Source organism: Nipponia nippon, unplaced genomic scaffold, assembly GCF_047370975.1.
Source record: "Nipponia nippon isolate SJK-2023a ecotype South Korea unplaced genomic scaffold, ASM4737097v1 scaffold_1, whole genome shotgun sequence".
Taxonomy (NCBI): Eukaryota; Metazoa; Chordata; class Aves; order Pelecaniformes; family Threskiornithidae; genus Nipponia; species Nipponia nippon.
The window spans coordinates 149077447-149093212 of NW_028262290.1; the positions used below are offsets into that span (position 1 = coordinate 149077447).

The window sequence follows — 15766 nt, forward strand, 5'->3', positions numbered from 1 at the left end:
AGAAAGACCAAGTCCAAAGGGGGCAGAGCAGCTCAGATTGCTCCAGTATTAACTATCGTATTAAAGACATGCTACCAAATAATTCTCAAACAACAGATATTGAGTTTAGTGGTTCAGTGGCCTTCATCATTTAACTACAGTGTAGTGGCTCTATTAAAGGAAAAAGCATTAAGATTGAAGAACAGGATACTTGCTGGTCTTCTTTCCTTGCCAGTCTTTATAGTCATTAGAGTTGTTCCTATCCTCAGTTAATTGCTTTCTTGCATCAGGTCGGTCCTCATTCTGTAAGGTGCTCTGGTGGGTTGACCTTGGCTGGCTGCCAGGTGCCCACCAAGCTGATCTATCACTCCCCATCCTCAGCAGAACAGGGGGAGAAAATATGATGGAAAAGCTCATGGGTCAGGATAAGGACAGGGAGATCACTCACCTATTACCGTCATGGGCAAAACAGACTCGACATAGGGAAATTAATTTATTGCCAATTAATAAGACAGTAGGATAATGAGAAATAAGAACAAAAATAAAAATATCTTCACCCCACCCCTCCCTTCTTCCCAGACTCAGCTTCACTCCCAGCTCTTCTACCTCTTCCCCCTCAAGCGGCACAAGGGGATGGGGAATGGGGACTGTGGTCAGTTTGTAATGCTTTGTCTCTGCCGCTGCTTCCTCCTCACACTGTTTCCCTGCTCCAGTGTGGAGGCCCTCCCATGGGAGACAGTCCTTCACAAACTGCTCCAACACAGGACCTTCGTACAGTCTACAGTTCTTCAAGAACTTCTCTAGCACGGGTCCTTTCCACGAGGTACAGTGCTTCAGGAACAGACTGCTCCAGTGTGGGTCCCCTGTGGGGTCACAGGTCCTGCTAGAAAACCTGCTCTGTGTGGGCTCCTCTCCATGGGCTGCAGCTGCTGCCAGGAGCCTGCTGCAGCGTGGGCACGCCATGGGCTGCAGCTTCCTTCAGGGCATGTCTGCCTGCTCTGGCACGGGGTCCTCCATGGACTGCAGTACGGATACCTGCTCTGGCGCGGTCCTCTATCAGCTGCAGGGGAACAACCTGCTTCATCTTGGGCTTCACCATGGGCTGCAGAGGAATCTTTGCTCCGGCACCTGGAGCATCTCCTCCCCCTCCTTCTTCACTGACCTTGGTGTCTGCAGGGCTATTTCTCTCACATTTTCTCACTCCTCTTAGAGCTGCTGTGCAGCATTTTTACCCTTTCTTAAATATGTTGTCTCTGGGGTCCCACCAGCGTTGCTGATGGACTCAGCTTTGGCCACCACCAAGTCCATCTTGGAGCCAGATGGAACTACTGTCTCTGACATGGGGGCAGCTCTTGGTGTCTCCTCACAGAAGCCACCCCTGCAGCCCCGCCACTACCAGAACCTTGCCACATAAACCCAATACAGGTGCACACAAACCCAGTGAACCCATAGGACTACTTATATGTTTAAAGTTTGACCCTAGTTTGAAGCCTGGTTTTATGTGATCAGTACCAGAGTTCTCAATCCCTTGCAGACTTGAGCCTCTTGAGAACATGATGTTTATAGTTCTTGTCTCTGGCAGTGTTGTATGTCAGACACCCTTTTACACTACTTCTCTCCCTGCAGAGGAACAAATTTATGAGAAAGAGGAAGAGGATTATTACAGAAGGTGTATCTCCCCAGTATCTCAGCACCACCAGTGTGTGGTGCTTTCCTCATATCCCCCTCTTGCAACAAGAGCCACCATTTAGTCGTGCAGCATGTACTTATTTTTCTTGTCTCGGTGTTCTCCCTCAGATGTCTTGAGGTTAGGTAAGACTGGAGTATTTGAAAGAAAATAGGGAGAAATATTGAGACAAAAAGTTGGTCATGTACCTAACCATAACCAGGTCCTGCACTAGATAACACCTAATAAACTCTTGTTGTAGTAGTTGTCCAAGCCAAAGAAAGAAAGCTTTCAAGATGAAGCATTCAGGAATTTCTCAACCTCAAGCTTTGTTTCCCTCTCCATCTCTCACTAGCTACATTTCTCTGATGTTTAAGATAAAACCATGGTTCATTAGCTAGTGACTTCCTATGAAATGTAAGTAATACAAGGACATTGTTGGAACTCCTAATGAGTGTAGAGCCCAAGTGTGTGTTTAAGCATATGTTAGTAGTTATTTCCAAACTACAGATAGAAGGTTTTGCAAGTCATGAACAGTTGTTTTAAAGTTAATTGGGAACGCAATATAGAACAACATTGCATATCCTCTGTTTTTGACCGTTGCTGGCTTTGAATTGAACTTGTGATGATTTCTTGCCTGTGGATTTTTTTCTTTCAGATGGAGCAAACATGTGATGATATAGATGAAATGTTCAGCAATTTACTCGGGGAGATGGACATGCTGACCCAGGTAAATAATTCTTTTTTTCCATCAAGATTAGAAACATAGCTATTATGTGTTAGAGGAAAGAGGCAACTTTTCTACGTTTTTCATGTACCTCGACTCTGAATAAATATAGATACATCATTTTGAAAAACCTTCAACTAAATTTCTCTGCTTGACATTTAAAACAAGTGGCCTGAAGAATAAGATAATATCAGTGCAGGCTAGATTGTTAAAGAGAGCTAACTGCTTATGAAAGACGCTTTCTCCAAAAAAACAAACAAGCAATTTAAATTCCTCTGGACTTAGTCCCAAGAAATTGAAAGATTCTGTCAAAACAGGAAGAGTTTGAGTCAGAATTTTCAGGTATGAATGCTTTGCATACATGGGTAAATGGGATGTAGCCTGAATGTCAAATGTAAACTTTGAAAATGAAAGCAACATTTGAATATATGCATAAGAGTAATCTTTAGATGCGCTATAATACTAAGTTACAGCTCGGGTGGCATTCAAGAATTTCTAGAGACATTATTGCCAGTGCAGAACATACTCTTGAGACAAAACTATAAAACAGCATGAGCCTATTTCTAAACCTATAGTCATACTTCCTGCAAAACCTGATGAAAGGAGAATTTTTATTTCTAAAAAAAACCCCATGAAGTCAATACATTTATTGTATTTTAATAAATGCATGATTAAAACACTTAAGCTGTCATCTTGGATTCTGTGTGAGTTTGATTTCTTACAACCTCTGTTTTGAGGGGTCTTTCCTCTTGGTGAGTCCCAGTGCTTGCCAAATTAAATACCAATAATTCTGAGCCACAGAATAGGAACTATGCTTAAACTGTGTGAAAGCCAAGACTTCACATGACATTCTTAGCTGTCAAATCACAATACTTTGCCCCTTGGTAGCCTTTTTGCTTTTTAAGGGCTTTTTATAACCATGTATATTTATTTTATATATATCTGTATATAAAGAGGGAGGGGTTTAGGGTAATTTCATTTCATTATTATGCCTTGAATATTAACAAAAGACTGCTTGTGATAAATTTTACCTCCTCAGATTGGACACGGCACTGTTATGAGTGCAGGTGATGGGAAGAGAGCAAGAGAGTGAGCCTCTTCTGTCTCTGCTCATCAGTGTAGTACTGGGTGGGATGGGATGTGTTCCTAAGATGGAGACTGACTCCTCCTCCTCTCTAAAGTGCTGGCATCACCTCTTACCTCAACACTGTATGGGAGAAGGAGACAGGCGTGTCTGAAAGCCTGAAGACTTACAGTTAACACGGAAACAGTGTTTAGAGTTATCACTGCTTTGGTTTCCAGCTCAGTATAACTTCAGAAGAAACCAACATGTCCTGGGTGGGAAATAGGTGAAAAGAGCTGCCAAGAAAAACATTTGCATTAATTTTCATGGAAAACGCCTGTCAGTTTCAGGCAACTCTGAGAAATGTAAATGCCTCTGGTATAAATTGAGTATGAACACCAGTAGACAAACATCTCACAGGGATGTATGAACAAGGGTATAGCTTGTAGGATATACGAAGTAATCCTTCCATTCTGCGCAGCATTGGTAAGACCTCAACAGGGAAACTATGTCGAGTGTTAGCAGTGCATTTTGAGGAGAAGGAGGGTCGACTGGAGAAAATCCAGAGGAAAGCAATGAGAATGACGAGAAGGAAAAGAAACATGAGCTATAAGAAAAGATTACACAAGGTTGTTTAGTCTAGAGAAGAGGAGACTGATAACAATCTTAAAATACATCAAAGGCAGCATCAGAACAGAAAGAAACACTTGGTTCCTCATGTCCATGGAGAGCAGGACAACAGGGAATGGTCTTCAGCTGCAGCAAAGGAAGTTTAGGATGAGCATCACAAGAAAGGTTTGATGGCAGGAATAGTGATCTCAATAGTGAAGCAGGCGAACAGATTGCCAGAGGTGATGATGGAATTTATCTAATAGGAAGCTTTTTAATCAGATTAGGTATACATTTTTCAGGTATGACCCAGGTATAACTGACCTGCCTTAGGACAGGTGCATGGTCTAGACAGACCCTTGAAATTCCTTCCAATCTCATCTACACTGTTTGCTTATTAGAGCTATCACCTTTCTCACTGTGGAAGGAGAGAATGTATCTTTTTCTGTCTGTATGCACTTTTCCTAACTTGTGAAGCAGTGGTTCCCTGCCTGCTTCCTAAACAACAAGCCACAAACTAGGAATTCTCTGTTTAACTATGCGGATTTGCAGTTTACATTGCAAACAGCAGCATGTTTTGTTATTTGTTGTGTTTGTTTTTTCTTTGCAAACAGCATGAGAAAGTAACAGCTAGGTTACATTTATATCAGTAAATAAAGCACTCTGGAGCAAATGGCACTGCATAGCTCAAATATGTAGCTCACAGCTAAACTCTTTCAACACTCTCCCCCTGCCCCCCTTCAAAAAAACAACCAAAAACTAAAAATCAGTCTGTCTTTGTCCACTGTCTCTATTAGAAACAACCCTAGCCTCTACTGTTCCCCACACCAAGGCTGGGTGTTGCCTGACAAGAGTTGCAGTTGGCATGGGTCAACATTGTATTGAGCAGCATGCAAACCATTAAACGCTTGACATGATTGTGTGACAGTGCTTGAACCCTTGTCCTGGCCCTATTTAGTTTACAAGTCTAGGCATAATCCCAGAAACTAGTGTGTGTCATTCTGTTCCTTGAAGAAGAATTTATTTCATTAGACAAATTCGGGTAATTGATTTACAAATGTTAATGTCTGTAATAGTAATTATGTCATCAGATACCTGTTTTTTTCTTCTACCTTAACAGAGTTTAGGAGTGGAGACTGTACAACCTCCATCCCCCAAAGTATCCAACAATGAATGTAGCTTTACAGTTGGTTTTAAAGATTTAAACGGTAAGTAGCTGAATGGACTCTTTCATGCTTTTTATGCTTATTTAAAACACCTCACAGCAACAAATGAGAAGAAAAACTTCAAACACCCTTGATCAAAAAAAAAAAAAAACAAAGTAAAAAAAAAACAAAACTATTTTGCTGGAGTGGGAGGTATATTTGTGTGTCTCAATTTAGGAAACTTCAAAGGGGCCAAATTTTTTTTAAAGGGATATGCTCAGTCTTATATAGGAGTCAGACTTTTTACAATGTCTTGAGTGAAGAGGAAAACAAAAATGAGAAGTCCCCCAAGTAACTTTCTAAAATGCAACCTTTTTTTTGAGAAGATTTAACTTAATAGAAGACAAAATTCCTCAGTGTGAGGTCAGAGCTGCATAAGCATCTTTGTCCAGTGGAAGTATCGACTTCAGCTGCTTCTGCTTTACATTGCTTATTCTCATTCCAGTTTGCACTGTCACTTTTGCATGTACAGCTGCTTGTTGAGGCTGTGTGACAAACTAAATGAGGGAATTTATCCGAGTTTTAAAAAAGAACCCTCCTTTTGTTTTTGTTTGTGGTGTGTGTTTGTTTGTTTGTTTGTTTTACTGGGGGCTGGTTGGTTGCATTTGCCTGAGTTGGTTTTAACCTGTGTTTTTGTCCCAAAATCAGTTCACTATTAAGCTACCTAATGCCCCTACCAGCAAATTGGGTATAGGTATGTAAATAGAGAGGATCATAAGCCACCTTTCCAACTGAAAAGAAAAGCTTATGAAAATACTCTATTAGCATAACAGGTAAAGCAGAGTAAACTGAGACAGTCTAGTGACATGTTCACACTTAGTCTGATGAATGATCTGTTCTTTGTTACACGATATTAGCATTTTTGAGTATCTAGTTCAGCCCTCTCCATCCCTTTCCAAAATCCCACTTAAAGCTTTCCCAGTTTGTGATTTTTTTTTTTTTAACGAGACTCTTCAAAGAGATTTAAACCACTGAATCTGTTGGTTCTTAAAGAACCCTTATCTTCTAGAAAGCTAAATCATCCTACAGGATGTTATTCCACAGGATCTCTTATACCATGGCTAGTTCAAACAACCAAAGAAGAAATTGCATATGAAGTTCCAGTGTAGGATTTTGTCTTATACTCTGACAGAGTAGAAGACAGAAAGCAAAAGTTACAATATTTCTATCTGGTTGATAAGATGCTTTTGGGAAGAGATTGTCTTGTCTGTTCTTTGCTGAAAGGATCCTCAAAACTCTGCATATTCCATGAGGTATGTCACAGATGTTGACTACACAATTACTGATATGCTACAAATGATACCATACAATTTCTTGAGTCTTAGAGCTCTCTGATTCTGCTTCATATTAATTTTAGAGTTGTAGAATAGTAGTAATATATGAAGATACTCTTGATCTAGGCCTGTTACACGGTTTGTTGTGTGCTATACCAAAACTTGCTAGGCATTTCTTAAGATAAGTAAATAGCCTAATGGGAGCTAATGGAATTTCTTGCATCCATATCACTAAACATGTGCCCGGAAACCTTGCTGGATCAGGGCCAGGTTTTGTAACATCATAAGGGCCTGAGACTGTATCACTGAAAGTGAAGCTTCCTGTCCTGTTTAATTTGTATTCATAGAGTTCCTTGTACTCTGAACTTCAGTATGACCAGATTAATGGCTATTCCTGAAACATGTTTGTTTCTTGAACCCATTTAAAATGTTGTTTCCTTTCCCATAACCCTTATATGTTACAGTAGCCATGCGTTCTGCAATTTAATCTCCGCTGAACTGGAAACATAGCGTTTTGCAATGAACTCACTCTGACACATTTTGTGGTTTTCTTTACAGAATCCTTAAGTGCCCTAGAGGACAAAGACCTGGATGCTTTAATGGCTGACCTTGTAGCAGACATAAATGATGTTGAACAGAGAACTTTACAAGCACAGAAAACTTCTTCTGGCAACCAGCAAAGTACGGTCACTCAGCCTTCAACAGGCTTGGATAGTGACATTTATTCTAAATCAAGTCCCTATGTTACCATTACTGGACGGTTTGGGGATGATTTGCCCCCTCCACCTCCAGACCCTGATTTAGACCTTCCGCCACCACCACCACCACCTCCTCCTGAGCCACTCACCCAGGTAAGTCTGGGTGGAACCTTGTTCTAAGCATTCCGTAGTTCTTGTAATTTTGCAAATGGTATTTGGCATTGGAACAACAGTGGATATCCCAGGTAGAAACATCTTGGGGAAAGTTCTGCAACAAAGAAACATGCGTGGACTGTGGAGTGAGAGTTTTCTGTTATTGTGGGCTCAGCAATTTCTGCCTGTTCCTTGACCTATTGCCAATTCCTTTGCCTTTCTAATCATTTTGATAGCCCAAGACGGGCATAAATCATTGCAAATGGTTTACTGTAATGGAAAACTTGTCACTGAATTTTTTTAATAAGCTCTGATCAGTTAATACCTTCTCATAGAGAACTTGGCTTTGGCATCAGTGCAAAGCATGGCCAAAGATCCCACCATTTTGTGAAGATGTCACTGTGTTTGTTCATTGCAGTTTGTGATATTGGTACCGATGAGATGGTTCTGTGGATGTTTCCCAGATCCATCCCTGGCTTAGCTGATTTCTTGCAATAGGAAAAGCTGTTCAGTTGTGTAAAACTCAGCATTTGCTAGGAGACTAGGTGCAAGGCTGAGCACAAGAAGTACCTCTCCTAATCCCAACACAGAATCACTCTGCTCTTTTTGGTCTTGTCTTTGAAGGGAAGTAATGAAGACCATCTGCAATATGGGACAAATGCTCTGTACTTAGGAGGTGCCAAAGTTATCAGTAGGTACTATTTATAAACAATTGGCTTACCCGTACACCACAATTTCACAACCTCCTCCATGTTTGTGTTTCTTGCAGAGCTGTTTTAACAACTGAAATCAAATGTGATATTTCTAGTAGAAGCATTAGAAGTTCATGTCTTTGACGTGAGATTGTGGAGAGGGAGCTAATGTAAGAATTCTGCCCTGTCACAGCCCTATGGGGAGCTACGTGCATTAGAAGAGTGATGTAGCCCAAAAAACATGAACCTGAAATCATAGAAGATCTAAAAGTATCTCTTTCAGTATTCATGTGCATAGTAACTAGGACGGAGAGAAGATGTTTACATTTAGGGAATGGAAAGATTTTAGGGAACCTGAAAAGTGCTCTGTCAGCCCATGCAGAACTGTACTGATCAGTTTTGCTTAGAACCATGGGCAATTCATTGCAGTTTAAAAGTCCACACAAACTTGAATATGAATCATCTCGACATCACTGCTGCCCCTGTGTTTAGCATCATACAGCAGACATATTTAGCAAAAGGAACAGAAAGTTTGGTAGGAAGAGGACCTTTCTGATTATACGGAAAGTGATTCACTAGATAAAGCTTCATTTGGTGCATAGGACCTTTCAGTGCTGTTTGAAGAGTGAAAGTCGTAAACATGTGGGAGGAACTTCACCATTTTTCTGTCTCAAAGATAATAGTTAACTTCCTTTCTTAAAGGAATATCAACAGTTGCAAAACCAGCAGCTAGACAGCTTCAGAAGCTGAATTCTTTCATTTAACTAGTATAATTGATATATAAGAGATGCAATCAAGATAAGTTCTATCCATTGTCCTACAAACATGTCCCCATTTTGATTTAGACTCATGACCTTTAAGGAAGTATCAAGCTTCTAAATAGTCTGGTTTGGAAGCTGAGGAAGTATGGTCTGGAAGGGTAGCTGGTTACGTAGGCTGAGATACGCCAAACTGCCAGACTCTGGAGCTTGTATTCTTTAACATTTTCATCTGTGACCTGAGTGATGACATAAAGAATCATCTGTGGATGTGCTGAAGATGCTTTTAATCAAGGGCCTGACTGACAAGATGAATGGCAGAACTTCAGTGCAGGGGAACCTTGAGAAACATGAGGACTGGGCCAGCAAAACCCTCAGAAACCCAGCAAGGTACAAGATCCTGTACCTGGGGTGGAATAACCCCATGCATTTGTACAGTTTGGGAGGCAACAGGCCGAGCAGTAGCCCTGCTGAAAAGCAGATGGCATCCTGGTGGATGCCACATTGAATAAGAACCATGAGTCCAAGGTCATCTCAGTATGGGAAACTGGCCTGTGTTGGGAAGAGCATGGCCAGCAGACTGAGGGAGCCATTATTCCTTTCTCTTGGCACTGGTGAGGCTACATCTGGAATACTGCACCCCGTTCTGGATGTGGAGATCCTGGAGAGTGTCCAGCAGAGAGCTACTGGGATGGCCAGGGGCATGGAGTGATCAGGGGCCAGCGAGGACAGACTGAGGGAGCTGGGCTTGTTTAGTCTGACAGAGGAGGCTGGGTTGTGATCTAATGACAGCCTAAAAATACCTGAAGGGTAGCTGCACAGCTGGTGGAGCCAAATTCTTCCATGGTAGTGTTAGGTCATATAACAAGGGGCAACAGCTACATGTTGTAACTTTGTAGTTTCAGACAGGACATTAGGAAAACCTTTTCCATTTCAGGCAGTGGTGTAGCACTGGAACAGGTGACCCAGAGAGATCACAGATTCTCTTTCTTTGGAGATTTTCCAAACTTTGCCAGGCAACATCATGGCTGACCTGACCTAGTGTTGGTGACAGTCCTGCTTTGGGCAGGAAGCCAGACTATGGGCCTCCAGACCTCTCTTCCAACCAGCACTTTTATGATGCTGTGATCTAAAGCTCACTGAAATCAACAGTGCTGCGCAGTTCTTTCTTGAGTCTTGTACTGAGCTAATTCTCCATGAGCTGGCATCCTGCATTACCGAGGTGTCAAACAAGATTTCGGAGTGAAAAGAGGATGTGCTTGCTAAACAAAACTGGAATTCTATATGTAAAAACGTAGCTGGAAGTCACTTCTGTCTCCCTCAATTAAAGTGTTCCTCTGAGATTGTGTGCTGAGTTAAATCTCTAGCAGTGTTCTCTGGTCTCTTTCCAGATACAGGGCGAGGGCAGAGAAGGATGGGACCAAGAGGTAGAGGCATTTCTAAGTAATTTGTCTGCAGTAGTTGAGTTCCTCATTAAGGCACTGGTTCTGCTTTCTCCCGCAGCCCTTGCCTCGTTTTCTGATACAGGTTGTTTTCAAGTACTGATGGCATACCCATTGTGTGGCTTGCTGTCTGCAAAATTACTATAGGGCTATTGCAGAAGTCGCAGTGTGAATGATGGAGATAATAACGATTTAAAATTAATATGGAAAGAACTGATTTCAAATTAGTATTCACTGTCTTGGTTAGTATTGGATTTGACATGACGTTTCTACTCAGTAGAATGAAATGCAGCTGTAAATGGAATGTATTTTGTTTCATCAAAATCCATGTTCCTATTAGCCAGGATTCTTGATAAGTGATTCTTGAGCCAATCAAGGCTGACATTTTGTTTAACACTTCTGGTTGTCTGTAGTCAAATAAGAATAGTGTTAATTATTCCCAATGCACCTGTGATAGTAAGACTCTATTCTCTAACCTTTAAGTGTGCCAAAATTAAGAAGTACAGCCTTTCTTTCAGGGGAGCATAGAGCTGTCTCATAAGTTTCCATCAACTCTGACATTTCTTTTCAAAACTGTCCTTAAGCTAAATAAGGCTTCTACATTTTCTATGACATTATCCGGATGACTTTTACGTGCTTCTGTTTGAAGATCTAGAAAACCTGGTGATGATATTGTGGTGGGAAAACAAATCTTTTAGCCTGTCAAAGCATTTCTCTAGCAGTGCTAAAATTTTGCATCTGATAGCTTATTTACATTGCATCATTTCCTTTTTCTACATTAAAGCACACAAAGGTTGTGAAAACATGAAGGCTCTCAGGTGAGAGCTCTGTCACACAGATTTGTACAATGCGTGAACTCCACTCAATACAGGTCACATGCAGAAGTTATACATGCGTAAAATTTTCAGCAGAAAGCCTGCCCGCCCCACACTCAACCACTTTGGTTAAGATGCTTTTCCTGCTTCCTGCAGAGAGGTTTTTTGAGATGGTAAGGGGAGGGACATAGTGTGAGAGGCTGTGTGCTCTTCCGTCTGTAGGACAGTCAGCCTTACTGTGAAAGACACCTTTTTCCAACAGCTTCTCTTCAACTACAGAAGCTATTTTTGGATTCTTGAAGTTAAGCATCTCTGAGCTGTAGCAATGCAAATTTCTGTACCCGTGGAGAAAAAAAAAAAGACATTTTTGAACTGATTGTCTGGTATTTATAGTGGAGAATTTGACAACAGCAAACATGCTTGAAGCCATCTCTTTCAGGTTACACACCTCACCTTGTATTTTTGACATCCTAAAGGATGCTAGTATCCAGGGGAAGCAATGATAAAACAAAAGATGTTTAGTTCAGCGAGATGGATGTCAGTCAGGAGTACTTTAGTTATGGTTGAACCTGCCTCAAAGCTTGGGATGAATAAGGTAACCTTTTTAGCTCTTTTTTTGCTATGATTCTGTGATATCTCTGTAAGAAGGAAGTGGTGGCAATGCTTAGTTAGGCCTAGTTTCTTGCAAGTGCATCTCCAATGAGTTACAACCACCCTGGGTTTCTCTTAGTCTGAAGACCACTAAAATTATGTCTTTAGGGTAGAAAATGGAGGCTGAAGGTAACACAGAGAAAAATCTCATGTGGAAGCAGGGCAGGAGCTTTCTCCCACAGTCATTGGGAAGTTGGGTGTGCCTGTGAGTATCGTAGCACAAAATCCTACCCTTTTAAAACAAAGGAAACTGTGAAAGTGAGAGAGAGCAATAGGGACAGTAAAAATCATCAAAGAGGCAAGAAAGCAAAGACAAGACAGTTTTCAATAGAGGGAGCAAGATTTAAAGTTGGAAAGAAACCGAACCCTCCAGTAGTACTAACAGTCCAAGGCAGCCCCAGCAACCTCAGTTACTTGCTGTCCAAAATGTACTTTTCCAACTCTGTATGTGACGGGGAGACTACTGGAAGACAGATGGCAAAAAGAAACGGTCACAATCTATACACCAGTCACAGAGGCAACAGTAGGCACTGGCATCTGGTATGTGTACCTAAAACTCTCAGCAGCTGGGGATCCAGAGTCTTCTTGGATCACAGACCTCACTGGTATTAAGAGAGAGGCATGATATTTCAAGGCCAGGCTGGATGGGGCTTTGAGCAACCTGGTCTAGTGAAAGATGTCTCTGCCCATGGCAGGGGTGTTGGAACTAGATGATCTTTGAAGTCCTTTCCAACCCAAACCATTCTATGATTCTATGATATTGATACAGCTGCTTTGTAAAAGAAGAGCCAAGTGATACTGAGATTTTTAGGAATCTTACTGTGGCATTCAGCAAAAGCTGAAATGAACTTGAGGGCTCTATCTAACTGTGTCTGTGTTAATATGAATAGGTCCATTTCTAGAATAAAAAGCCATGATATCATGCAATTTAAGGAGGTGTTCCTCTCAGTAAGTATGCGTGCAGTAAGATCTCATGCATGGCAAGTGAAAGGATTCAAGTAAATTAATGTACTTAACAGAAAGTGTAAAATTATAAGTGGTACAATTGGAAGCCAAGTTTTCAGTAAGATCCTAAAAACTCTAGCTCTCTTAACCCTATTGAGAGGTGAGCTTTCTCCCAAGCAGCTGCATCCACAGTGCTGTTTCATTCAGGCTAGATCTTCCTTCATCTTCTCTTTTGTATCAGCTGTAACTCATATGGAAACATAGAAGAGTCCAATTTTCAGACATTCCTGTAGCATTTGAGGAACAGAGCTCATGTAAGAGCTGTATGACTGGGCAACAAAAGGAAGCGCTGGACTTGTAAATCAAAGCTTTGGCTGGAGGATATTAGCTCAAGGAAAGCTGGGGATTTCCTATAACTATGAAGTTTCCCATGACAAGCCTTATGTTCTGGATATAAATAGCAAGAAACAACTCTTTTCAAGTAAACATAAATTGCTGGCCTTACTTAACAAGAAGTATACCAAATATCTTGTGTCTTTTCAGGAAGAACGAGAGGCACAGGCTAAAGCTGACAAGATTAAACTTGCATTGGAGAAACTGAAGGAAGCCAAAGTTAAAAAGGTGAGCCTTAAAATAGTGAAATGCTACCATAAGAGCTACCAGCTAAGTATCTATTATCATTCTTCTCAATAATAAAGTTCTTACTATAGTCACCAGGCTTTTTCATATTTTGTCTACAACTTGAGACATCTAAAGATATTCTGTGGAGCTGTCTTGTCATCTGCCTGAAGAGAAGTCTCTGGGAGAATGCTGCCTCTGAAGGACTAATTTTTAAGAGGACTTAGAAGGCTCTGCCTCTATTTTTTCCAGTGTTGGGGCAAAGCCCACTGTTCTGATAGGTTGCTTTAGAGAAAGTGGAATGTACATAAAAATGTTGCTTACTTATGCTGTACTGATTCTAGACATATTAAACTTTTCTTCTACAGTTATGTGGATTTAGCTAATCCCAATTAAATTAATGAGAGTCTTCTTGCTAAATCTTTTCACAGCAGTATAGCAATGTACAAGGATAATAGAAATTATTTTAGACCAACAAATTAGAAAGCTTCCAGCCAGTGTCTACACAGTGCTGCAGTGTGTCTTGTAATTATGCCTGCTCATCCTAAGCTAGTGTTCCAGCTGAACTCAACAGAGGCTGCAGATATTCAGTAACTCTGAAAAATGTATGTGAAGTAAAAACAGTCATGACCTCTCAGTCTGGCTCAAATAGGAGATGGAAGGTGCTGGAGATCAGAGCCTGCAGGGCTTCCAAGAAGAATCGAAGCTTCCAATAAACTTGGGGGAGTCCAGATGTGAGGTGATTCCCACAGAACACTTTACATTCATGTACAAATGCTACTTCTGAGAGAATGTGTTGGGAGGATTTCACCAATGTTGTCTTTGGAAAGCTCTAAACTTACGACTGCTCATTGGTCACCCTCTTTTCCTTGCAATGGTAGCAATTCTCCTCTGGGAGGAAACATTTCTTTTGAAGACTTTATTTTTTTCCCACCCTGAATATCTGGAACCATAGGGTAGAAGTAAGACTTAATCTTCTTGTGGCTATGTCACTGTACTGAAATTACTTGTCATTCTTGAATTCTAAATTGACTAAATAGTTGTCAAAAAAACTGGTCTTCTCTCTTTTACCAAAAGCGGAGGGCAGAAGCCAGGGAGGACAGTGAAAAGCAAGCTCACAGCCCTGGGCTTCAGGAGAGCAGACTTTGGCTTCTTCAAAGATCTGCTTGTAAGAGGCCCGTGGGATAAGGCCCTGGAGGGAAGAGGGGCCCAAGAAAGCCGGTTCAAGGTTCACCTCCTGCAAGCTCAAGAGAGTTCCATCCCAATGAATGAAGGGCCACGAAGATGGTTAAGGAACTGGAGCATCTCTCCTATGAGGAAAGGCTGAGACAGCTGGGACTGCGTAGCCTGGAGAAGAGAAGGCTCTGGGGGGATCTTGTCAATCTATAGAAATACCTGAAGGGAGCATGCAAAGAGGATGGAGCCAGGCTCTTTTCAGTGGTGCCCGGTGACAGGACCAGAGGCAATGGGCACAAACTGAAACACAGGAGATTCTGTCTGAACATCAGGATGCACTTTTTCACTGTTATGGTGGCTGAGCACTGGCATGGGTTTCCCAGGAAAGTTGTGGAGTCTTCTTCCTTGGAGATACAGACAAGCCATCTGGACAGGGTCCTGGACAATGGGCTGTAGGTGGCCCTGCTTGAGCAGGGAATTGGACCGCATGACCTCCAGAGGTGCCTTCCAATCTCAACTATTCTGTGATTTTGTGAAGATAGAAGCTGCAGGCATGTTTCTGAGCAGTCAACTATAACCAGACAAAACCACCCTTTTTTCCCCAGACATGTTGTAGATTATGCATGTACAACATTTCTTTTTCTCTATAATCTACACTATGGCTCAGTTGCTTATTTTAGAGAGGAAGATACTTACAAGGGTTGGAATCAAAACAAGTTCACTTTTTTTGTTACATTTGCTTTTACTTTTCGGAGATAGTGTAGATTTTCTCTTGGGGATCATCACACTCTGCTTCTACCTGGTCTTTAACAGAGATTGTTTCTGTAGTACCAAAGCTGCTTATGCACACATTTTAAAATAAGGAGCTATTTAAACAAGACTATATAGAGAAGTCCTCCCAACTCACCAGTTCAGTTCCAGTTTCCATGTACAGATCCTGTAGACAATTTTTCTTCTGTTTTCAGTACTAATGGAGCATTTTAAGTACTTTTCCTTATAATCTATTTGCAGTTCTTTATTACATTTTATGTACTTCAGCATTTTCTTGCATTGTTTCTCTCTGAAAAAAGTGCATACTGTTTCTCAATGAACAAATACTTCATAATATGAAGAAATGATGAGTGTCTTAGGTTAATTTGGTCAATATAAATAAGTCATCTGTTTGCTTATTGATGAATGTTGGACTACTGCCCATCTTAGTACAATCTGATTTCAGGTTTGTCTGTTGGCATGGCAAGATTCTTCCATTCTTTTTCTCATTTAAAATTAAACTTTCCACATTTCTAGCTTGCATT

General features: G+C 41.2%; 1 protein-coding gene across 1 annotated transcript in view; it reads left to right on the top strand.

Moving 5' to 3' along the window:
• APBB1IP (amyloid beta precursor protein binding family B member 1 interacting protein) overlaps window positions 1-15766 on the top strand; it is a 70844-nt gene that overhangs the window by 16431 nt on the left and 38647 nt on the right. The window contains exons 2-5 of the mRNA XM_087777134.1: window positions 2304-2375; window positions 5165-5252; window positions 7082-7374; window positions 13221-13298. Coding sequence (XP_087633260.1) covers window positions 2304-2375; window positions 5165-5252; window positions 7082-7374; window positions 13221-13298 — 531 coding nt within the window. The remainder of the gene's footprint in view (window positions 1-2303; window positions 2376-5164; window positions 5253-7081; window positions 7375-13220; window positions 13299-15766) is intronic.